Source organism: Notothenia rossii (assembly GCF_949606895.1).
Source record: "Notothenia rossii genome assembly, chromosome: 1".
Classification (NCBI taxonomy): Eukaryota; Metazoa; Chordata; class Actinopteri; order Perciformes; family Nototheniidae; genus Notothenia; species Notothenia rossii.
The window spans coordinates 83,286,877-83,312,881 of record NC_136912.1 but is presented as its reverse complement, the minus strand read 5'-3'; the positions used below and the strand labels follow the sequence as shown (position 1 = coordinate 83,312,881).

The window sequence follows — 26,005 nt, the reverse complement described above, 5'->3', positions numbered from 1 at the left end:
GCTGTGAACCAGTGTCATTTTTGAACCTTTATTAGTGTTACAACCACACAGAGGAACATTTACAATGCAATTTTCCTACCTGAGTTTCTCATCTTTGAATCACATGGAAAGATTTGGCTTCTCTAACACAGACGGTGAAATGAGCTCTCTCTACTGCAGCGGTTGAGGAAAAAAGCAGAACAGAAAATAAATCGTTCAAGGTGCTTGGGACTTACTTATAACCTGAGTCAAAAGTGTATTTTGTCCATAGCTAAAATAATTAAAACCTGTTAACTCAAATAGTACCAAAAACACAAAACATTAAAAAGCAACTGGCATTTGACCAAAAATCTCACATTTATTTTATTTGTTATACAAGTGTTGAACTTTACATCAGTCTTAAGTGATGAGCCCCTTGGTAACATGTTTACATAAAAAAACATGAGCTACAGTACAGCATGTTTACCAGTGCTGGGAAATATTTACACATTTCCCATTCATTTTTTGGAAAGATTTTAATAAATAAAATGTCCAAACCCAGGCGGAACAACTACGTTTATGATAGAAACTTTATTGTCAAAAGTCGGTTTCAATTCAGTTGCGCTTGCCCATCAATCTACCACAAAAAAAGATCTATTTCATTCAGAATTACACCAAAATGTGCAATTAATAAATCACTTTACCTGGGTGTTTGCATCCCCATACTACTGAAGTAATGCCACTTTGGCAAAAATTAAATAGACATATTTTGATGGGCGATATCAATGGAACTCATTAAGCAAAAAACACTGTTCACAAGTGGGAAAAAGTGATAATGCATCTTTGTAATTTGTTGAATCTTCCTTTCTTTTTATAAGCCTTGACGTTCAAACATACTACCATGAATGAAGTGTTGGAACCATAAACACACTGTATATCATATGTGCAACTTCTACACAATAGTTTCTCAAACGTTAAAATTTGCAATTAAAAGTTTTCTTCATATTTACGCTTTCCCATGATTTTTTATTTTACACTAGCAATACAACAAAATATATATTTTAGCCATTTTCCTTGACAACAGTTCAATGTACAGTTGAGAAAATATAAGGCCAGGGGCTTGATTGCTAGTGGTTATACAATCCAACTTCATGGTGAAGGAGAGCGACGCAGGACCTTATATTCCTTTTCCAACAGTCTGATCAGGAACATTGAGTCCACGTCCTGGTCCAGGGTGTTGTATTGTTTACATAATAAAAAAAAAAACAGGCTTCAACGGGGATGTTGGGGAGTGTATGTACAACCTTTTGAACAGGAAATTGCTGATATGATGTAGCCAGTAATGCTTTTTTTTTTTTTTTTGTATTTTCGTACCTTAAATTTGTCTCAATTATTTAACAGCAGCAGCACATTTAAATACATAGTTGGCTTGTCTCTTAAAATTGATCTCTGCAATTTATGTACAGTCTCATTAAAACTTTGCACTGCCATCACTGTGCACCAAGTCTGTAGGTCTGCAGGGAGGGGGGCGGGCGGGAGTGGCGTGTTTGGGGAGGGGGGAGATGGCAATGCAGCTCGAGGAGTTTGTTTGTAAATGGAGAGTGTGTATGATGGGCCTTCTACGCTCTCTTCAAAAATAAAACAAACAATTCCCTTCACTTCATTAGAGAGGACAGGACTGCTAAAGGGCATGAAGAGATTTGGGGATGATTTAAATACATTTAAAGGCTTGTCACTAACTGCATCTGTCCTTCCCGTACATCGCCCTCAGGGATGCCCCCATCTTTAGTAATAGGAATAATGTAACCATCGCTGCCCCCTCGGCCTATCTGGTAATAGGCTTGGAGCTGGTGGCCGGACCCTAAGTTGGGCATGCTCTTGTAATAAACGTCCTCGTTCTCGCTCCCCTTGCAGGGGGACAGGTCCTCCAACACGTCAGGGCTGCTCTCGGCGTTCGGAGAGTCTCTCAGATTAGGCATACTAGTGTACAAGGAGTCTCTGTTGGGGGACTGTAGACTGTCGTCGGGGTCGGTGGGGGTCAGCTCGCTGACAAAGGTTTCCACTTCCCCATCCGTCCTCACTTTCTTCTGGGGAGCGTACAGAAGCGAGTGAGTCCGCTGGGGGATGAGCGGAGCCTCCAGCTGATGGTGTAGCTCGAGGCCCACCTCGCCCACGTGCACCAGAGACGAAGCGTCGGCCACGATGGCGTCGTCTTCGCTGCTGCTGCCGCCTACCACCGTCACCTTGGGCGGAGCCCGCTCCGTGTGGTGGTGATGGTGGTACTGCGGGGGCTGCTGGTGGTGGGGTGGGTGGTGTAAACTGTGGTGCTGCTGCTGTTGCTGATGGTGGATTTTGTTACAGGCACGCAGGTTGTTGTGTACTAGCTCAGAGATTATCATTTTCTCGAAGGCAGCATCGTCCAGACTAAGGCCGCAGTCCACTACCTGCACACTGTTGCCAAAGTCCCCATTGCGCAGCGAGTAGCTATTGTTAAAGTTACCATTTAGCGGTAGTGTATCCATTGCACTTGTATCCCTCACCACGTGGTTCAGTGAGTGCCCTGCAAAGAGAGGGAGATGTGAGGGGATTTTACATTAGTCAACACCAAAAACTATCAAACAAAGGAACAACTTTAATGCTGTTTAGGATGCAGTTTCACACAGAAAACTCAAGTCAAATCAAGCCATGCCATAAATCTGTTAGTTAGGCACAATCCTTAACGTATGCATGCAGAAATCATTTTACTCTCTCACAGGTACATTTTGGCTTTCCCTTTTAAAAATGGCTTTGTATTAAGCAGAGCATTGTGTGTTTTAGTCTGCCACAAAAGTGACACAGCAATGAAAAAGATCCCAAACAACATTAATAAACAGTAATGACCATCACAACACATCGGGCAAAAGTAGATGTCAACAGGTATGAAGCCACAAAGGGGCAGGCTACAACACTTACAGGTTTGTTCTAGCAACTAATAGGTTGGATGTGCCAAAGGGAAAGAAAGGACAGAGATGGGTAAAAAGATGACACAGACAGAGGGGAAGTAGTCATGTATCAACATAGGACAGCCATCTTTGTTCTCACTACAAGGGGAGCCCACAAGCAGCACTCCACCATCACCACACACAGCAGGTGAAAAGACTCACTTTATACAACTCACATCATGTCTGTCTGCTCAGGCTATCTGGTCTAAGAGCAGCTGATGTACAAAAGAAAGTAAAATGATTTATTGTAACATGAAAAAGAATCACTGAAAAGAACAAAAAACGAAAAGTCTTAACTGCAACTTAGCAAGAGCAAGGGTTCAGCAAATAAAACAAACAAGCGTTAAATAGCTTTTTACTTTGATGAATTTAGCCAACAGCTACTTTTTTGTAGTTGTTTTTTTTTCTTAGATATTTCTGCTGGTGTTGGTACACTTTCTATCCATAAGTTGGCAGCTTGTGCACCCAAAGCTGGCAGAGGTCAGAGCTCGCCTGCAGCCCAGCACTTGGCATCCGTCACAGTGACAGTTCCCAGGGAGACCCCGGTCACTAGCAGAACAGCTCAAGAATAACACAGCCGCTGCAGAGGTCACGCGCAGTCATGTTAGGAATTTCTCAAAGCATGGAGGTCATGGAAAACAGCCGAAAAAAAGATAAATATTAGCTATTCTATGATGGAGCGAGCGGATAAAGGAACATGTGCTCTGCTATGGATAACATGCCTCCTTGAAGAACAACAGACGTAACAAATTACAAAGAAGACTAATGGATATTTTACAGCGGTGTTTGTCTCTTCTAAAAAGAAACGGGGATTGATCGAGAGTGTAGGAGGCATGTGAAAATTGGAGTTTCTACTTTTTCTATTGAAAATTCGGGGAAAATGACAAGAAAGAAAAAAAGGGGAATAACGGAAAATTAAACAGCTGCTGCCATGACATCCAAGTGCTTGGGCCTGCTAGGAGGCAATTTAGTGTCCAGACAGGTACTCTCTGCAAAGGTGTGAGGTGAATACTACTGGACACTGAGACTCCAGAAAGCCACAGGACGACAGATAATTTGGGGGAAAAGAAAAGAAAGAAAAGAGAAACCTCTCTGATAAATGCTTGTTTGTGTCGGTAAAAGCAACACATTTTGGGTCTGTCAACATCACAAATTAGGCAGAGGAGAGAGAGAAGCAGAGTAATGGGCATTTCGATAAAGCTGTCAGATCTTGAAGATCACTTCAAATGGATGCATACATCTTTTATTAGTCGTCAGATCAGAGTCGAATTTGGGTGGATAAGTTTGTGAACCACTTGCTCACTGAGTGTGTGTTAATGGCCTAAAGTAAACCAAGTGATAGTGCCAGGGTTTCGGTTGTTTTTAAAAAGCATGCTGAAATAAATTTACATTTGATAGGCAAAGTTAAGTTTTACTCCCATACTTGTCTCTCTGTAGGTCACTAGAGGAAGCAAAGGGGAAAAGCACAACACATGACAAGAGATGCCATTTCAGTTTCAAAGTAGAATAGAAAACATGATTGCAGCAAAGTCTTTACAGTGTGAGAAATGCTTGAGTGCCATGTGTTATTGAGATGTGGTGATTTTTAAAAATGTTTATTAGCTATTACAAAATGTATCTATACACAGAAAACGTAATGCAAACGTTGCTTTACGTCAACTTGCATTAGGCAACATAGATTGTGCTTGCACTTGAACATGTTTTAGGGGGAAAGCTCCCTCTAAAACACACAACAAAACTAATCACCTGGCATATTCAGGAGCATAAATCTTAATAATCATGCAGTTTATACTACAGCTTCAGGTCTAAACCAATGTTTACATTATCTCAAGGCAGAACATGTAGTATCTCTTTCCCATCTCAATCATTATGTCCCGTTTAGAGTTTGGATAAGAGAAATACGAGAACACAGAGGGTGGGCCGAGGAGAGCCACAAAAATCTCTTTTCTACATGAAAACATGTGCGCGCACACTATGTACTGCATCAAGTATATAGGAGACAATGATTCAGAAGGAAAGGCGATACTGCAGAACATCCTGCTTTTAAATTTGGCCTGCTGTACACTCAAATAAAGAGACACAGAGGAAAGAAAAGAAAATAGTCAAAGGGAGAAGAAAAGCCTGAAAGCAGGTGAAAGTATTAGGTAAGCACACCTGGCGAGTTAAACACTGGAGCCGTGGGGGTGTTACATACGACTGTCTCAGCCAGTAAGGTGTTATAAGGGTTGTTAGTGCCTTGTGGTCGAAGAAGAGGATTTGTTAGTAGATAATTCCCGGTCATTCCTGGAGTGGCAAGACAGAAGAGCAGTTTAGTGTGGCGCAGTCAGTGGACAGTGATTGAACGTTTCATGGAGAAAAGAAATGAATTTTGTGCATGTGAGGAGTATGGTGTCACCCAGGATGTTTAGTTGGAAGTTGAGAAGGCAGATTAAGGTTTGAGAGGCAACCAGGGAGCAAAAAGAAACAACTATTCAACATTTTTGTTCAGATGATTAAGAACGTTTAGGTACCAATTTTCAAATTTCCAGGCAACTTCTAATTGTGTTGCAGGACTTTTATAACTATAAACACATTTTTCAACCATTACTAAAGCCCATCAATTCGTGTTCACTGGTTTATGTTTACTTATATTTTTTTAATAACATTTCAAAATCGAACTGACCTGGTACAAAGGTTAGACTATTTGAATCACGCCTACATTTAACATCTCGCTGAAGAGCAGAATCCTCCTCAGATTGCATATCAAAATCATTATTTAGACTTGACTATTCTTCCCAAACCTCATGTAACATTACGTTTTATTTTCCTCAGCTTGCGGTGTGTTTTAAGGATGTGAAGTATTTCCACTGCCATTTATCACCTGTGTTAAATGCCATCTGTCATGTTGGGAAGTCTCCAGGGATGTTTTTAATGACAGGGAAGTGCTTCCAGGAGATAGAGCACTCTTTTAGTGCACTGACTCTCCGGGGTAACTAGGCTAATACACCCTGGAGTGATCAATATCCAACCTTTACATTAACATCGCCAGGAAGTGTTACTGAAGGAGAGACAAACCCTGTTTCTTTATTTGTACAGTTGTGTTGGCAAGTCAAAAATGTGCTTTAAAACCCTAGGTGTAATGTGTTGCCTTGTGTGAGTGAAAGCAGAAAGCGAGGCGAAGGCAGAGAGCGTTGTAGCGACAGCAGTCAGAGGAGGGAGGAAGGGGTGGAAACCCTTTTTTCTCTAGCATGCTTGAAAAGCCATTTCAGAGGCAGCAGAAAGCCTAACAAAACACTAAGCACTCCAGGTCAGTCAGAGTTGAACATCATCTTCTCATCATCATATTTGTGCTCAAGCTAAATAATAAATGACAGTTTTTTTTCTCCCGCCCTCATAAATCCCTCTGTAAAGTAACAGAGGTCACCTTACATGCCAGGCAACAAATGGCCTCTCTGCGTGTTAAGATTTTCCTGAAATATAACTTACTTTTTTTTTTGTTGCCCTCCCTGTTTTTACTTGTGTTTATGTTTCCCCAGAGCCTGGGTATGGACTTTTTGACAGCCAGCACTTAAATAAAAACGCTTTTCTAGCCTTGCCCCAATTTGAGTCTGACGTTAGCAGCCAGAATGACATCGCACAGAGTATTTGAGGACGGATTTTTGTAATCCTCGGTTGGCAGCACAGGGAGCCTAGACTAAAGTCTACATCTTTTTTTAGAGATAAAAACATACAGCTCTCTCTTTTCAAGCTGAAGGCATTTATTACGATTAGGATCCTCTACGGCAGGTTGAGATCATTTGTACTTGAAGGAGGTATTTTTAGCTGGATGATGAAATGTGTGCATAGGTGTGCATGTGGAGAGAAATGAGGTGTGAACTGACCTTGGTTAAGGGTGGAGGTGCTGTTGATGTCACCTGAGATAAAGGAGGACTCAGATTGCTTTCTTACGGTGTCATTCCACATTCTCCTGATACGACTCTGTCAGGTCAACAAGGGACAGTCATTAGGACTTCAAACAAGCCCGCTCACCTTTCAGACCAACTCTCATTATTCTCTATGTACATACTACTGATTTACCACTGCTCCAGTGAAGCAAGGGCAGTGCTAATGTTCGCTTTCTATGTATGTCTGTTTTCAAACTAATCATTTTAAGTCAACTTTTGAACGACTTTGGGATGAATCTCTCTAAGCCCAATACATCTGGAGGTATTCATAATAATAATAATAATAATAATAATAATAATAATAATAATACATTGGATTTTTATAGCGCTTTTCCTAATGCTCAAAGACGTATTGTCTCATAAGGGCTATTCCTTAATAAGTAAGGCATAAAGCTAACGTTTTTTTTGGGGGGGGGAATTTCAGGCTTTTCCTGCAATGTGCTTGCAATGCTCTTTAAAGAGTGCAGTACTGTATCCCATGCACATGACGTTAGTGAGAAAAAGATAAAAGCAAGTGCTAAAGGGGGCAGAACAGAAGAAAGGTTCTCATGCAGTACAGAGGATGCTGCTTGTAAGACGTGGTATAATGTTTGTGTCACTTGATCTACCACTGAAGCTAAAATGCAGGATTTGCATTTTCTTTGGTCATGCTCATGATGAAAGTATTACAGTTTTAACACTGTGTTCCTCTGGTTTGGTGCTCAGGGAGTCTTTGAGTGAATGAAGCGGGGGTCTACCTGGGTACCAGAGGAGTAGCGAGCGCTGGTCCGGGTGGTGGAGGTCTTCGCAGAGCTGTGGGAGCTCTCAGTCGGAAGCCCTCCGCAGCAGTACGTGTGGCGGAAGCACTTGCTGTACTCTTTGCGGACCTGTGCGAGCAAACAGCCGAATGTTTACCTACAGCACATTGTTGACTTTACATATGACTTAACCAATATCTTGAAGCCAGCAGTGTTGGTTCTCCTTATCAGTGTGTGGTGCTCTGTGAATTCTGCATGAAGGAGCAAAGGTTTTTCCACGCCAGCGTTTCACCTTGGGAGAAAGATCACTTTGTCTTTGAACACTGCGGCTGACTTACTTTTTTCTGGAGAAGGCAGTGGAAAATAAAGATGAACATTCCTTGGAAGGTGTTGAATATGGTGAAGAGGTAAGCCATGACAATCGAGGCCTCGTTGATGAAGAAGAGGCCGAAGGACCACGTGAGTCCGAGCAGACACAGCAAAGCAAACGCTCCCATGACCCAGGATCTGAAGGACAGATAATAAAAAAACACAAAGAGAGGACACATCCAGCATGAGAGGCATTTAGTTATCAGAGAGGATGATGAGTGGGTTTATAAACACCATCACTATGAGAAACTAGGAAAAAAAGCTGTAAACCAGGCAAGAGGAAAACAATACAATGAGAAACAACACCTATGCCATCATCAACACATGTCCCACCCCTCCATCCACACACACTCTCAGCCCAGAGTCCAATGCAGCTCCTGTCGTCAAACAGACAGGAAGGAGGCAAAGCCTTGATCTGGTTTTCTGTAAATAACTTTTTACGTGTTAGAACATAGAGAACAGCATAATCAAAAAGCACAGCGTGATTCAAAGTAGGCTAAAAAGAAAAAGGCGTTTGATACTATCATACAGTAAATATTTATCTAGTGATTGTGTTATCAGAGCTGGAGAACTAAGCAGATGTGGAAAGAGTTCAAGGGAAAAGAAGGAGACTCCCCGCCTGGTGTGTGAAGGTCCTGTGGAGCCTTCAGACACCAGCAGCGGTCACAGTTCAGCGCTCAAACACACAACAACAACAACAACAACAGTGGATTTCAAGACGAAAGACACGGTGAAAGTGAACAATCACATGGACACTGGATGAGTGGCTTTGAAGCTGCAGTTTGGGAGAGGATGGACCGGCGATAGAAAGGAAGGCAAATAAAGGAGAGAAAGAATAAACGAGGAGAGAGGGTCAACTGCAAGCTGAAGAGGAGAATTCTGGGCGACATGTCCTTACTTGATAAACCGTTTATTATCTTCATAGCTAGAGAGCATGATAAGCAGGAAGAGAGAAACACAATTAGATCAGAGCGCATCACAGCGGGGTTAGACGGCAGTGGAGTATAGATGTCTTTGATCCAAGGGAAATCACTGGGGCAATGAAATTATTAAAGGTCTAACTGAGAGTTGTATGTGTTGCTGTTCATGATTCAATTAAAATGTCTGTGTACAGCATTTGGTCAGAACATATTGTCTGTGGTTGAATTTGCATGTATGCTATTGTATGCGTGGGTGGTGGTGTTGTGTGGGTGAAGTTATCTGAGGTATATAGGGGGAAGCTTACCCAGGCAAATCTGTATTATAGTAGCCGTCACAAACGCGATAATTACTGGTGCGCATCGCAGGACAGAGAGAGGAGGAGGATGGGAGGAGAGGAGAAAGGACAGGCTGTGCGTTAACTTTGCCTTTACATGCAACATGCAGTGACACAGGTGCTAAACTGACTTTCAGACCAAACGTTGGCACAAAAAACAAACACAAAAAGACCACAAAGAAAACAGCTATCAATACACAATGTATTTCTTCAGTATACACAAGCTTAAACATTTCTAACATCCAAGAACAAATAACCCCATGTTGAATGTCACCATGTTCGGTAAATGTGTTTGTTTGTGGTTTCCTTGAGGGAGTAGTCTATCACAAATAAACCCAGAAGTCTAAATAAGCTTTTTTTCTGACTGTTCTTCCTGATCGCAGTTTCACCGCAGTGCTGTTATGTTGCAAACATTCATTAAGGAAAAAGGAGAAATAACAAACACTGGTTGAAAATAGCTGCTCCAACACAACGTGGTGGAAGTCAAAATACCAAACATAATTGTACAAAATGACATGAGGCTGTGCTACTGCGAGCAACAAAACCATATAACCCCACATGTAAGAGAACAGCAATAAATATTGTATTCACAGAAGTGCAAAAAAACAACAAAACAATTAGTTCTTCAGAAAAACATAATTTCCCTTTTGCCAAAACCGAACACGTCATAAATGTTGAGGCGACTGAGGAAGCCTACACTTGATGGGGGTGGTGGTGCTGGGTGGTGGTCGTGTGGTGGCGGTTGTGTAGGGAAGGAATTTTTTCTTTTTTGGGATTAGACGCTGGGATCTATAAAAAAAGGTTCGACATGTTCCAGCGGCAAACACACATGGTAGCTGTTCCACTGTACCCCGCCCTAGCAGAGCTAACAGCGCATAGTTAAGCTGCAGCCGTAGAGTGATATGTGTGTGTGTGTGTGTGTGTGTGTCATGTCTGTGCAATTCTGCGGCTAGTGGCTGTGAGCAAAACAACAAAGGATATAAAGACGACTCACAAAGTCTGTGTAGTCATCATGACAGCTAAGTCATGCCAAATGTCTCATTAAAAAAAACTGCGTAACATTTGAAATCTCCAGAGTCAGAATAATGAATTCTTCTGAAAAAAAGTTCCATTTGAACTGGATAATTTCACACTGGGAACAAATTAATGTATTCTAACGTTACTTGCTAGTCCAAGCGTGTATCTTGGTTAGGAGGTGGGGGAGGTAATGCATTTTGCAATGAAACATTATAAGATAAAAAAAAATGAGTAACAGGTAAAATAGCCTTAGTTTTCCTGGGGGTTGTTCCAAAATAGCACCAGTGTTAAATTGCTGATAAGCAGGATAAAGCAGGATTCTGCGTTTATTCCTTTACTTACTTTATATTCTCCAGTCGGCTAGAGTCTGGTTTCAGGGTGGTGGAGTGCTTCACCATTTTGTACATTGTGATGACCAGGAAGATGAGATTGAGCTGTCAAAACAGAGTAATGGCAGTGTTAATACATGAAGATGTATGACGCAAGATAAAGCAGACAGAGAGAAAAAAACCTGTTAATTTGTCTATAAGTATTAAAAGAGGAGAGCCTTGAAATCTCTGCATGTCCACAGACTAATCCAATAAACATCTATCGTTCTAGCCGGCTCAGACGGGCAGACTGGCGCCAAATTTAGTGTCATTCTATATCAATAAGAGCATGGCAACGCATTAAAATCCATCACAGTGAAGAGAAAAAAAAGAAACAGCAGTCTGGCAGAAGTCAGAGGGGAATGAAAAGTAGCAGGAGAAATCAGAGACCATCTTGTTGTACAAAACAACTGCATATCATTTTATGCACATAGTGAAATATTATAAGGTGTAAGCAGCTACAAAGGCTTGAGGGAACATGGTATATGTCGTTCGATTCTTGTGTGGACAGATGGAAAGAGAGAAAGACAAAGAGGGGGAAGGAGATGGCGTTTCTTTCTGGTTTTAATGTATTAAATCTTAAGGGAGGCGGCGGCACATATCACGTTCAGACAAGGATACGATGTGCTTCGTTCCTGAGCGCATTTATTCGCTACCTTAAAAATCAATATTGTGATTTAGAGACACAAAGGCTGGGTGGACCAGCAAGGAGCCGCTACAAATAATTTAGGCTTACTTCGAAAACATTTATTCTGGGGCGAACTAGTCCCTAACACAGCATGTACATGCACTCACAGCAGAGAAACTGGACTGCGTTTGTACTGCAAGCCGGGCATGTATAAATAATGTCAAAGAATATCTAAAAAAAAACAGAATTTGAAACGTGTATCTCCAGTAGAGCATATCAAAGGATCAGAAACAAACCAAAACAACAGCAGATACTGTATAAGAGGGTGAGTAACACAACAAAAGAACCAAATAGCATTTGCTGTAACCTTAGCCTTTTCCAGGTGAGTCTTATAAGCAGAGCATTTGAGTGTTATCTTGTTACCTTAAAAACAGCAAAACGTTGGCAGGAGAAAGAGATGCCCAGAACAAGGGCATGAAATAAATGAGTGGCCTTTTGGAGCTGGACTCAGACTGTGGCCATGGCCATTCACTCTTGAACAGAAATTGTCCGTGTTCTGCTACACGCTGCTATCAAAAGACTGCCTGTGATCAATACATCACCCCTCCACATGCAATCAACTCATGGAGCCGCTCACAATAGCCCAGGCCCCGCAAGGAGAGGGGCAAATGGAGAAAAAAGAAAATCCTGAATCATGAACCTTCTTTTATATCACAGACGGCACTGAAACTATGTTTTGTTTCGCAGCTATCAGCCATTATTTCTATCAGCTGCCTGCATGAGTCAGACAGTGGGGGAGGGGTGGAGGGCGAGGACTTTGAAAAACCCTTTCACACAGCCTTGAGTGGTGACATGGATCCAATGAGACAGAGGAGAGGGACACAGTACTTTAAAGTTACCTAGCAGCACGGCACATGTCTCTTCCCCCCCCCCCCCCCCCCCCCCCCACACCGACATGCTTTCGCAGCCCTCCTCGGGGATCCCCTGTGCCTGAGCGAAGCTGCCTTACTTCTATCCTTCACTCTGTCTCTGAATCATCACTGCAAGCCATGCAGAAGCACCTCGCCACACTGGGACTAAGGAGAAAGCTTTTTTTTTTTTTTTCTGAAGTGGACTGTGTGTCTGAACTCCAGATGAACTGCACGTGATAAAATATTAAAGGTGCAGATGGAGCTGTCCGGGTGATAAGAACTGCTCGTGACGTGTCATGATCCAACAGGCCTTGTGTTGAAGCTATCTCAAGCATACTAATGGCTCCCCCCACCACTCATTACTTCCATGTTCCCCTTTCATGGAGCTAATACCCCCAGTGCCCAGAGACAGGGCAATCTCTGCCGGAGAGCAAGGATCTAAATACCCTCCACCGGCTTTTTTATTCCTTCAGTATTTAGGGCATTTTTTCAGACGGGAGCGAAAAAAAGAAAAGAAAAGGAAAGCAAGAAATAGGGAGGAGAAAGAAAAGGAAGAGAACAAAGCATTCCCAATCCTTCTTCGAAAACAATGTTATTTGGCACAAACATGGCCCGGGCGGCAGGTGGGGATCGAGACATGAGCCAAAGCAGTAGTTTTTCTCTGCTTCTCGCCTCCTTTCTCTCTCCCTCATTGACAAGGACAAAGCCAATTTGTAGAGAAACCAGGGTCACGGATGGTGTAGACAAACCTAGCTCCTGCATGCTCCCCTGAGATGCCCCTTTCCACAGTACTTTGTCTTTTTGAGTCAATTGTTGCACGGAATCAGAGGAGCAGTGTGCGATGCGCGAGCCACTGCTGCAAAAAGCTCATTCCTGTCACACATTAGCTCTGCTACAATACATTAGCTCCTCACAGGGTCATGATTCTATCTCTCCGGTCATCACCACCGGGATCCTGATCATCATTTCCACTGCAGATGCATTTTTCATGCAAATCATTATGAAGGCAATGCGAGATTGGAAAACAATGAGGGCCCAATTTAGGGAAAGGAAACATATTCCTGTGGGGCTGACAGAGCATTTGCTGAGACAGAGAGAAATGTGTGTTTGTTTTAATACAATGTTAGCTCCACCTCAATTATAAGCTCACACATTCAAAGCGGGTGCTGAGAGGAAAAAGGAAAATCAATGAAAACAAAAAAAAAGAGCCAGGCTTTTCACCATTAAATCAAAAAAGAATTCAATCAAACGCCGACAGTAGTCCTGCCTGTGGTTTTCCTCCGACATTTTTTAAAATGCTACATCAAGAGGCAATGTCTCTTTTTGAGAGAAACTGTGAAATGTAGTCCAGTGAGGAGATTCGCCTTTTATCCGTTCTATAAAAACACAGACAAAGAGCTGTACCATAGCTTTACTTTGAAAGCTGCCAGCGGTCTGCCAATGGTGTGCAAAGACTCGCTGGAAATTGACATGTGTGCCCCCTCGCTCTGGTATATTTTCAGGGTCAGTTTGATGTTCAACAGAGGTCACTGCATCTGTAGATACAGTAGCAGCCATTATGCTGGATAATGAACACAGTGCTGAACAAATACCGCCCGTCCTCCCTGCACAGCAGCAAGACAAGTTTGCAGGCCCTCCACATCCCACGGTATGCACGAGGGCAAAGCAACACATGGTGAGAGGACCTATCGGAGGAATGCTATTTCTTTTTTTGATCATGGCGGGAAGGATCCCCAAGGACTTGTTCTTCTGAGCCTCTCTGATGGAGCGGGAGATAATAATGTCATGACCGGTAAATAATTGCATGGCTCAATGGGACATATGTCATAATGATGCTATATGTCCTTCACCCCTGACGGTCCTTCACTAAACAGAAAGGTGTCTTTTCTCTTTCTTCCACTCCCCAACACTGTCATCTGCCATTTACTGTGGACGCACACACACACACACACACACACACACACACACACACACACACACACACACACACACACACACACACACACACACACACACACACACACACACACACACACACACACACACACACACACACACACACACACACACACACACACACACACACACACACACACACACACACACACACACACACACACACACACACACACACAGCGGCAGATGCAGAGGAGGGGGAAACAGGACCTATATAATCTCACATTGCCATCTAACAGTGTGTGCTGTAAAAATTACACCTTGAGGCAATTTTTAATCTATTTTCTTCCTTTATCATAAAAAGTGTAACTGGAAGGCCATTAGGTGATGCCTGTGATGTGAGACTTCATGGGAATCGTGCGAAAGTGGGGTGAAAGTACACTGACAAATCCTGATCCTTGTCAGGTGGTAAGAGGCAGGGAGAATTGTCGGATGCCTCCAAATCTGTCTTTGGCGCAAAATTAACCTGTCATCGCTGCGGAGCAAAAATCCTGCTGACTTTTGCTTCAGTTCAACTCTCTCACTTCCGTTATCTCCCTCCTTCATCTCAGCCTCTCAGTCCCTTCCTCATTCTGTCAGTTGCAGTATTCAAAGAAAAATAAAACCGCTTACCATGATGATAAAGGTGACAGGTCCTATAAAGCTCCATATGAAATGATTGTCCACACTTAGCCAGCACCTATGACAAAGAAACACACACTTCAGCACACAGTACAGAAACTAAATCAGCATTGTCTTCCTGCTTTAACGGCCAAAAACATATTCAAGGAAATTAATTTTTGGTTACTTTGGCTGTAGATATTGAGTGTGTAATTGCTAGCTTCAATTGGAGCTCTTTCAAAGGCTCTTTACACAGGTTGAACATTAATACAGTTGAACAAAACAAAGGGAAGACCCCGTGTAACCTCTCTTGATAGATGGGTTTTAGCCGAGATATGGCCATTAATCTACGTAAAAGGTTTTTCGGCACAGTGCTCTTCTCTTTAAGAGACCATTTACAAACAAGAGGTCACAGGAGGGTCTTTAAGCAGAAAGGCATTAATGTAGCCCGCCTCCCCCTGAAACCACAGTGTTGAGTCTGTCAGCCACTTTCAAATGACATAAAAAATTGAACAGCTCCCCATCTCCGGCAAAAAGAGCTCAAATGTTTTGGTGTAGTCTACAGGGATGCGCAAAAAAAAAGCCCTGGCAGGAATGATGAGTAGATTTTTTTTCAAAAGCTACCGCATACAGTCACAGCAGGTAGGCCCACACAGTTTGCATCCAGCGTGTCTGCTCTGCATTTCCAAGGATGTGTTCAGAAAGCTGCACTTACGCTTTCTTGGTCCCGTAGCTCCTGTAGTCGATCGCTGCGGAGACACCGACCACGATGGCAGGGAAGAGGTAACCAGACACGTAGTAATACTTCTTCCGAGAGTATTCACTTTCAAAGACTTCCACAAGCATGAGGTACAGCTGGACCCCTTCAAGACACATCCAGGAGAAGGAAGCCAGGAAGAAGAAGTGGAGGATTCCCGCGATGATGGCACATCCAATCTGAGAGAAAACAAGACAGATTTAGACGATCATATGAATATTTTTTTAAGAAATAAAATGCAATCCATTTAAAAAATAAAAGGTTTTTAAGTTAACCTGAAGTCGAACAATTATTATATATTACAAGAGGGATATTCAAAGCGGTTCCTTTATTGAAAATTGTATATCATAAACCTTATGTCTTCTATTAAAACCCGCTGAAAACACACCACTGCTGCCTCACCCATTCAGCGAAAATTGATGAAAAAAGTAATGAATATTCATTCACCACATGGACTCTCACTATGCACAGGCTTCGATTTCCATCAGTACGGCAGCAATTTAAAATACCATTTGGATGTAGGGTTACATTTAGTAGATTTAATCATGCAGCTCAGGATTTCAAGCTTAGATTTCCCAGCTTTATGCAAAAAAACTTTTTTTGTGCGTGAGAGACAGTGTAGGTAAAAAGAAAGGAAAATAGTATGAATGCAGGGTCAGCCATGGCAACGCTGGCTTTAAGTGAAAGAGGGAAAAAGAGCTGTCAAGTGGAAGACACGGCCCTTTAGTAATGTCTATACATTTTGCTGTCCCACTCATGTCATGTTGAGGACAGGCAGAGAAGGTTAGAAACAAACAATGCTTAACGACTCATCAATTTCCCCCTGAAAGGGTCTATTGTTTTGTTCGGGGGCGAAAGGAGATGAAGTGAGAGGGAATGAATCAAACTCAAATCAATGGGGTGAAATCGTTCCAACTTACCCTGGGTTCCGTCATATCGATACCGATTAGGAATATTAACTCTGCGATGAAGAGGTTGATGCACAAGTTCTTGTGGATTGTGTTGCGATCGCTCTGCAGGCCCCGGAAGAAGCAGAAGGTGAAGATGCTGATGGTGAGGCAGACGAGGGACACCACGATCCCAACGCGCGTGATGACCGTCAGAAGCAGCTCGTGCACTCTGTCGTGAATCTGGAAGAAACAAAAGGTAAACAGCAACACATTTAGAAATGAGTTTCTAAAAAGAAAGCTGACAATATGGTTTTCTTTCAGTGCTGCCATAAATACTTCATTTGTTGTTATTTATTGTTATGTTTGTCTTTAATCATTTGACCTTATCAGAAGCATTGCTAATACATCAAAATGATCAATTATGCAAAAAAAAAAAAAACGAAGCCAAAAAATTGCTTGGATTCATCAAAATTAAGTGATTTTGTTTTTTTACTTGAAAAGTCAATGTCCTTTCAATTTACAAAATAACAAGCATGTTTTAGGAATCAAAAAGGTAAGACATTTTACTTTGAGTTTTATGTTTGAATAAAGTGTAACCCACTGTATATTGGGATTCTTGTATGCCATATTTGTAACCGTAGGGTTGGTTTAAGTTTTGTACTTTTTAGGAAATGCATATTTCTTGCTAATGTAGGAAATGTGATGTGTGTTTTACAAAAAGATCTACGGGAATAGCATTGCAAAAACGGAAAATAGTCATGTTATTATAATGATTTATTCATTAATAAAAAAAGATTCCAGCTATTTATTATTGAAACATTTTTTTGTTTCCACTATTCTTTTCTGATCCTGCTAATCTAGAAATGGTTATGCTTGGGGTTTTAGCTTTGCTTAACAGAAAGGAAAACATGTTAGGAATATTAAACTTCAGTTTTAAAGAGTAATCAGTTAAAATATTGATTTAAAAAAAATGATGTGACATACCGAAGTTTCACGGTGCGCCATGAGGATTGCAAAGTTGGTGAGATGGCTGCAGGAGCAAGTGGTGTGGGTTTTATTGGAGTCCAGGAGTTTGCACCCTTGGGTGGACCAGTGGCCCATCATGCTCCTCTCAGAGTAATTCCAGAAGGAGCAATTGGAGTTGAAGTAGTGCTCAATCTGCACATAACAAGAGATATGGTTAAGTGTCCAAATAATTGACTGCCTGAAATTGAAGTACATGTAGAACACGGAGGACATTTACCCCCTACTCATACAAAATATGTCACGCACTGATATAGATGAGGATTTTTCACTTCACAGCTCTCATGGAGCAGTTCATATGTTGTATCTCATTTGGCACATGCTTGCCAAATCAACCGAAGCATAGTCTGGTATAGGAGGCCTTAATAACAGAGGAGCATAATTGTTTGACGGCATGTCTTTGGAATTGCAAAATGTCTCTGATAAAGAATGGAGTCACGCATGGCCCTCTGGGAACTCTAGTGACAACTTTAAAAGACGAAAGATAATTGGTGCTCCAGTAATTTCATCCTAGATCGCACGGCTAATCTAGGAGTTAATTTCCCGCACTATAAAATAAAATGGGTATCATTTATATCCCAATGTTGATTAAAGAATTAGTTTTCATTAAGAATTCACTTAGGTTCTAAAGACTCCTTTAATTTGATGTTCAATGACTTAAATAAACTGCAGACTGACCTAGCCCGACATTTACAATTCAAATTGCAGATCTCTGTCTACTCTCAATGTTCCCTCCTGGTGTTATTTAATATGACCTCCCCATTCACTCCAGCAGAGAGACTCACATCGATGTGCTCCAGGGTAAAAATCACCGGGTCGTTAATGAATACGCGGCTGGACTCTTTGTTGATGGAGGCAGCGATGATGTCAGAGTTGACAGCCACAGACACGTTGCTGCCGTAAGCCTCGTTGGCCATCTTGATGGTTGTGTTTTCAGCGCTGAGGAACTGGCCCAGATTTTTATAGAGCACAAAAACCAGCTTGGCAACTCCTGTAAAGAGTGAAAGACGAAGAAAGACATCAGAGGTTGAGAAACGACATTTATTCCAATGAAATTCCATTTAAAATATTCAACAAAGGAACGGCAGAAATGAGTGAAAGATGAGTGAGAGATAGAGACAGAACGCTTTTAAAAAGCCTGTCATTTTCAGCTCAATTCATAGGGCTTGGAGTCTTTGAGATAAACTCCATTGTTGTGCTTATACTGTACACTCAAACCAACTATTTAGCTTTTCACAAAAACAATGAGAGCCATAGTTAAACACACTTGAATAAGCAGTTTTCTCTGAGAGTGGGCAGAACATTTAGCACAAAGTTTCTTTTACTTTTTTTTTTTTTTTTGTTATGTCTTAGTGAGCTTACCATTCCGACTGTTGAGCTTCACGGTGTTTGCCGACAGCTGGATTGAGATACCGCCCTTGCTGGACTGTGGAAATTTAAAATCCTGGACCTGGCCATCTGTGCTGAGCACATACACATCCAGAACTGCAGAAAGACAGAGGATGGGTTAGAGGTGAAAGGACGAGAGAAAGGACCGGATATTGATGCCCACACATTTTTCCTGACATTTTCTTCACAAACTGAAATGTTGGCACAAAAGAAAAGATAGTATAAAAATGTCAAACAGAGTGATCATTTCATCACTGAGAGACTCTTACTAATATGAATAAAACAACTCTGCTGAGGAAAGAAAGAACTAAAAAAAGCCGTCCTTATGCGGTCTAACAGCAGAATAAACTAAAAAAGGAAGCTGTGGATAAACAATGTCTTTTTTCTGACTCCACAGCAGGCTAATGTTCACATTATTGTATAGAGTTTCAAGGTCTAGACTCATACATTTATAAACTAAGCGTGCGTAATCAGAGAATCCAGTCTATTTAATTGTCTGATATTCATCACTTTGTCAGTAAGCGACTCGTTAAACCTAATATGCGTTGCTTTCCTTTCCCCCCAAGGTTTAAATGCTTATTATGAAAACAAAGTCCCTTTTTATGTGGCGGCCTTGCTTTCCTATCACAACAAATACTCTCTCAATGAATTGGAAGTAATCAAATTAACTGAGCTTGCATCAATCAAGAGCTCTTGTCATTTGCTTACCACAAACTCTTGCTTTACTTACTTATGTTGTCTGCAGGAACTTTTACAATGGCAGGCTCCATGAGGTTGTCGGCGAGGACAAACGCCCCCTCCTCCAAAGTGTCCAGTAACATAGTGGCTGCGTGCGTCTGCTCCGTTCTGTTCATGTCGTGCCAGGACTTCAAGGCCTCCGGTCGCAGAAGGTTATCTACCGTGTCCACAATGGCCTGTGTCGAAGCAGACGAACAAACACACACACACAAAAAACAAAAGGTACTTGAGTAACTCTGAGAAAAGAACACAGTTTGTGCAAGCAGGAGCAGGAGCATGCAGACACTGAATAGATGAGATGCTGTGGAGAAGCATCACTTCTCTGAGGATTCAAATAAATCAATGTGATGGGAAAAAAAAGTCATAGAGGACACTGCTTGTTGGGTGTGTATACAGTGTGACATGATAGATTAATTAGAGCCATTTACAGAACAAGAAAAACATTTTGCAAGTGCGATGATCAAGAAGGATGAACTGCATGAAAGGAAAAACAGGAGCATCACGAGAGATGGTGCGGATTCAATTTCTTTTTCAAGGACGCGGCATCAGGGCAGACATTTAGGGTCACAGCCTATCAGCTCAGTCCAATAACAGGATAATAAGATATGGCACGCTTAAAGAGCCAAAAGCTGCAATTAAAATTCTCTAATTACAAATGAGTCTGTATGTAGATTTTGTTTTTTATTAACTTTTTCTTACACTTTATCTTTTAGTCGTCAATGCCGTATACTTAGCTGTATAAATGTCATTAAGACACCCGGCGAAAAGCACTTCAACAATAAATATGGTAAGAATTTCACTTGATGTGTATCCTTCACGCAAAAATGTTTCCAGCCTCTCACTCTCTGCCACCTGAACAGCTTAGGGCAAAAACACCAGATAAATTAGGCATAAGATCCAGGCTGAGTTTTCTCCGTAGAAATAATCAAATCAATGAGTCTAATCAGGAAATCAATGTCGGCACGGTTGGCGGAAAGGTTGGGGGGCAGCTGTTAGTGATGTTGCGTCAAGTATGGCAGATGTCAGATAATGCTGACTCAACGATGTCCGTCCTAAATCTTCGCATGCCACCATTAACATCGACACACCCCTCTAACAAGGCCGACTTCTCTCACCTCAAATCTACATGTTGTGACGTTAAATAAAAAATGATGATGAGTCATCTTTAGGGAGCTCGTGTGACTACGGACATGTATTTTCTTCCCTTTTCCTCTTTTCTTTTTATGAGCGCACTACCATTGACTGGTTAATTAGCCCGATCCATTTTAGTACCGTCCCGAAGGAGAGATTTGGATTGAGGGGGGTGACTTTGGTGGCAGGTGGAGGAGGACACTGATCTCCCTAATGGTGGAGGGATATATATGGCCAAAATACTTTTATGTAGGAACCTAGGCCGATAGCTTTCAAGAAGGAGGGGGAGAATATGGTTTAACCCGTCTAACCGTATTAACCAAATAGAGCTTAAGATTTGCAACTTTAATTTAAGAAACAATGATTTGTATGACCTAAAACTTGTGTCCTTGTGAAACAAGACATGCAGTGAAAGGTCAGGTAATGGTCCTTGATAAAAAAAGGAAAAGAGGATTTGAATAAATTACAAGTGAGCTGTGTTTGATGCAATATTCAAGAGGGTTTTATATTGAATGGAGCGGTGGTATAAAAGCAAAACATTTAACAGAGCAGCAAATCCTTCAGCAAATGAATAAGGAGAGGGGTGTAGGAACAGGATGTTTGTTGAGTTGCAATGTTATGCATCCAGACGTGCAATCTTGAGTCAACACTTAGAAAACATACAATAGGGAATAACAGAATGAAAAACAAAATACACCATTGCTGCCAACGCATAGAGGGGGAACAACACAGAGACACATCCATGTAAAGAAGCCATCTCTGTAGGAGATGACTTTTCTTTGACTTTAGAGAGCACTTAAGGTACGATTGTGTCTGTGTGTAAGGCAATTACTCAAAAAAGCAGGAAGCACAGGGAGGAGGGAGAACATCACAGTGCAGAGGGGACATGCTGCTGAACTGGGGCTGGGGCAGATACAGTAGTACAGGAAATAAAGGGGACGGCAGCAAGCAGAGTGGGCAGAGGCATTGCTTCAGTACCTTCATGTATGCCCTGCATGTCCTTTCTCGTTTTTGAAGCTTTTTTATTAGAAAAGAAAAAGAACACAAAAATAGAGACATGTAATTTGCACAATTTGAAGAGTATAGGCGTTGTAGCCCTGACTGAATCAGTCGATTTACAAAGTAACTACTGAATGATCCAGCCACTCCCCTTTTCATGTGCCGCAGACCTGCTTACCTGGAGCTCAAAGTGCTTAAGATCTCTGATAGATGCCAGAGTCTGAAATAATATAACAACCTTTTTTGCCTGTTTGTCTCATAATTTAGCTGAACTTGAAAAGATGAAATACAGAAAGGCATGTGACAAAAAAAACAGCTACTCTACATTAATGCATTACTTTTGGGAACACTAATATACCTTGTTGAAGCTCCGTCCGGCAGAGTCTTTCTCGCTGGGCCGGAGCTCCTGCAGCTGAGCGTCCAGGATGTCCACCAGCTGCTCCATCAGGCGCACCGAGGAGCTGACGTCCCCGGCAAAGATGGGCCCTTTGGTGTGCTTGGCTAACTCGTTGGCCAGGTTAGCGGCATTCTCACCACTGCGGATCTGCAGGGAGAGGGAGTGAATAATGTTCACAGGAATGCAAGAACACAGACTTTGAAAAAAGATTTCTTTACAGCCTTGTTTCAGGCATCAAATCAGACTTGAATGAGTCCGTGAAATGCCAGATTTGTCTTTCTTCACATAGGAGAAGTTGCCATGGTGGCAGTTTTAATTGTGTGGTAAGATAGAAAAACACACAGAGCCCTTTGTTACAACTAATATACACATTTACTGCTGTGACACCTCTGATATATTCTATATATATTTGTTTTCTGAAAACATAAACAACCTTCCAGACCTATTTCCTATCTGATAAATGCAACTGTTAAATCTCACCCAGCTTTGCAGCCATCTTAGCAACAAGGACATGCTTCTATTATTTGTCTACCCTTTGTATGTTTATAAGAAACACATTGCAGTGACATAGGGAAAACATCGAGGCAGAGCTTATACAAACCTTTTGGGCAACTTGGTTGACCCAGTGGGAGGTGCAGTTGCTGAGATCAGGGCCCTTCGGGTGCCAGGCCCCAGTGGAAAGGACACATGAATAAGAGGCTGTGCCTGAAAGGGAAAACAAGCACAGAAGACTCACGTTAAATCAAGTCATATCAGATCTATTTTCCCAGGAAGTCCTCGACAGGGCAAAACAGGACAAGGACACAGATCAGATAACTGCACACGAACAATAAATATACAAACATGCAAATTGATCAATCTCATATGAAAGTGAAGCCAGAGAAGGACTGCCTGTGGTTCACTCAGAAAGAAAGGCCTCAGAATGTAGTTTTCTTTTTTAAGACTCTAAAGGAAAAGAAAATAGCCGGACACAGGAAACTCACAGACAGGCAGATGAACATTCTGCAATTCATTCAGAAAATATTTTAAACGGCTCATTCCTATTTTTGCTTCAGAGTAACAACATTTTTTTCCTCATCCTAATTATCCCGTGCCTGACGAACTCTGAGCACTAACACGATTTCACACACAATCAAAGGAGGGAGGCACGTCTCCACGCAGGCTGCAGGAGGAACAGCTGAGCCTGCTCCGCAACACAGCCGTTACAGATTGCTAAATCATGTTCCGACCTGGAGTGACACAGCTAAAAACCTAACCGCATTATAATCTGCCGTCACCCGTTTTCCCTTAACACCGACTTCAACTGAGGCCTGTTATAGATACAAAAGTTGTATGCAAGATTATCTCACACATCTGAACAAACTCTGGGATGTTCTCCGGGACGCCTCGGGTCATATTGAAAGCAGCGAGCACACGGCCCTGAGAGGAACAGAAGTGCTGTTTACCTCGTGTTCCCTTGGGGCAAGGTCGCTCCACGATCATGCCCCTCTGGGTCTGAGGCCACATTATGTCTCTCTTCTCGATGGCCTCGCAGAAGCGCTCGGGTAAAGGGAAGGACTCGAGGGGCGGAGGGGAAGTAGTCTGCTGAATCACAGGAGGAGGCTTGGGCGCTCCCCTGCTGCCCTCCTTGAGCCCTGTTGTGGAGCTCGTGTTGGCCACACCCCAGTGCACTGTGGTTGTTGTGGTGGTGGTTGTCGTTTTCTGAGGCTGAGGGGTCGTGGTGACTTCTGAAAGTGGTGGAGCTGTGAAGAGAAAGAAGCAACATGTTGATGAGGATAACAGCTACGTGATGATATTATCGCCTCCACGATTTATGGAGCTTGATTCTCCCTAGGAGACATTTATTATGGATGCTAATGAACACATGATCCAGTGCTATGGAATAACATATACTGTTTACGAGGAATTCAAGTTGTAGTTAGTTGGACCTGTGGTTGTTGTATAAGGTTAGCTAATTAGCGTGGCATCCCTGGGGTGCATGATATGGATATATGAAGGGTTGAGCTGAGAAAACTGTGGCAGCTATTCAACCTGACCTTCTGGTGGGCAGATGCCCTCATATACCGCTAACGATGTCCCCTGTAACTAACATACCTCATTTCTTTTCTGACCATGTTTAAAGATGTAATGTTTAACATCACATGTATCCCGTTGTGTAAATTGCAGCTAAGTGCTTTGTGCAACAAGCGTATTTGCATTCCCGTTGACTATGTCTTATCCAAGGCACTCAGTCTGCAATGAACAAGACAATAATTACAGTAACATCCCCCTGCCTGGCAATCATTCCTGGCTGGGAGATTTTGTGGCATGGCTGATTAAGTTTCACTAGAGTAACACAGAATCTGTATGTGTAGCCATGGAGCCTGAACATTCATTTTGCAGTTGTTTCTTCCAACAACTCATACTCTGATAAAGCAGGTGTGCAGTAACTCATGCAATGCCCCAGGCTAAAACAATATGTTTCAGTCCCAGGAAAAGAGAAAATAGTGCACTCTTTACATTTAACATGAGCCACTAAGGAAACACTATGAAGACATTTTTCATGTGATACACCAGAGAAGTGAGAAGCACTGTAATTACATTTCACACAAGTCAAACTGAAGGGACTTTTATAGATGAAATGTTGATACACATAAAATATTTGATATAAATCTAGTCCACATCCACTGAGTACAAAAAGAAAACATGACCTCCCCTCTGTAAACAAAACATTGGTTGAATTTATCAAAAGCGCACCGATTGGAATGCAATGTGCAAACTGAATCTAATCGCATTTGAGTACTTTGATTTCCTCCATTAGGCTGCCTGTAGAGCATGCAGAGAATGTGAAGAGGTGCTGTTACACTGCTTGAGCTGAGCAGTCTTTTTCAGCAGTACGACCAGTAGTGAAAACATCGAAGAGGCTCAGCTACAGAAAGTAAAAGAGAATAGCAGGTCAGGGGCAGGAGGAGGAAGAATATAGAGAAAGGGGGGATGATTTTGGAAAACAAAAGGCACACACAACACAATAGCAAGAAGATTCCGAAACAATGGGGACAGACTGAAGAGGAGAGGTAGGAGAACGTTTGTATTCCATTGGAGAGGCAGCCAGACCCCCGGTAGCAACACCTCCATATCTATTTCTGCCATTGGATAATGGGTCTAGCTGATAGCACCCCCAAAACACACACACACACACACACACACACACACACACACACACACACACACACACACACACACACACACACACACACACACACACACACACACACACACACACACACACACACACACACACACACACACACACACACACACACACACACACACACACACACACACACACACACACACACACACACACACACGCGCGCGCCCCCCCGGTGTGGATGAGAGGCTTCGGCACAGTCGAGCTGAAGGGAAATCGGCTTTGAGGCTGGCTGCTACCTGTGGCGAATTAGGCTCTATTGACCAGAGGAGATGACTCTGTGCTCCCTCCTGTTGAGGGCTTTAGAACTCTATACACACACAAACACACACCCACACACACAAGCAGGTGGCATGGAGGTGTACACAGCTGACTGGCTGTTCTGACACTGAGCTGAAGACAGAATCGGCTGATTTCAACTCAGCCTTCTTCTTCTCCCGTCCCTCTCACCCTACCTGTATCCTTTTACTCAACACAGTGAAATTGTCGCGGCACGGCCTGTCACAGCGGTTGAGAGACAACCTGTGCTTAGTGGCCTTTTCAGCACTAGCATTTAGCTGGCCGGGAGAAATGCCAGACTCCATTCTGCACCAATACCTCTCTATTGCTACAACGCTTATTTTCTCATGACTCACTGGAGAAGACTAAGAGGTGAAAGTAATAACCATAAAGAAAGCGTTTGCAAATTTCCAGTTGAGTTTGAAAACGAAAGCATGTAATGTTGAAATCCAAAGAAAATGAATGTGTCGACATAATTTGTGAATTAATTATCATTGTTTCTATTTAAG

General features: G+C 42.3%; 1 protein-coding gene across 24 annotated transcripts in view; it reads right to left on the bottom strand.

Moving 5' to 3' along the window:
- Window positions 1-1,263: 1,263 nt before the first annotated feature.
- Window positions 1,264-26,005, bottom strand: part of adgrl2a (adhesion G protein-coupled receptor L2a) — a 211,228-nt gene continuing 186,486 nt past the window's right edge. For 12 of the 24 annotated variants that reach the window (XM_079678623.1, XM_079678634.1, XM_079678640.1 and 9 more), the window contains 18 exons: window positions 23,473-23,769; window positions 22,629-22,732; window positions 21,989-22,174; window positions 21,610-21,648; window positions 19,493-19,676; window positions 18,736-18,858; window positions 18,159-18,364; window positions 17,335-17,508; window positions 16,381-16,590; window positions 15,419-15,639; window positions 14,716-14,782; window positions 10,583-10,674; window positions 7,938-8,106; window positions 7,600-7,728; window positions 6,800-6,896; window positions 5,094-5,222; window positions 4,363-4,380; window positions 1,264-2,518 (listed from right to left, as the gene is read on the bottom strand). In XM_079678623.1, coding sequence (XP_079534749.1) covers window positions 1,680-2,518; window positions 4,363-4,380; window positions 5,094-5,222; window positions 6,800-6,896; window positions 7,600-7,728; window positions 7,938-8,106; window positions 10,583-10,674; window positions 14,716-14,782; window positions 15,419-15,639; window positions 16,381-16,590; window positions 17,335-17,508; window positions 18,159-18,364; window positions 18,736-18,858; window positions 19,493-19,676; window positions 21,610-21,648; window positions 21,989-22,174; window positions 22,629-22,732; window positions 23,473-23,769 — 3,284 coding nt within the window. In that variant the 3' untranslated portion in view covers window positions 1,264-1,679. Of the gene's footprint in view, window positions 2,519-3,115; window positions 3,155-4,362; window positions 4,381-5,093; window positions 5,223-6,799; window positions 6,897-7,599; window positions 7,729-7,937; window positions 8,107-10,582; window positions 10,675-14,715; window positions 14,783-15,418; window positions 15,640-16,380; window positions 16,591-17,334; window positions 17,509-18,158; window positions 18,365-18,735; window positions 18,859-19,492; window positions 19,677-21,609; window positions 21,649-21,988; window positions 22,175-22,628; window positions 22,733-23,472; window positions 23,770-26,005 lie in introns of all 24 variants that reach the window. The other 12 variants (XM_079678626.1, XM_079678630.1, XM_079678632.1 and 9 more) reach the window with 8 other exon arrangements.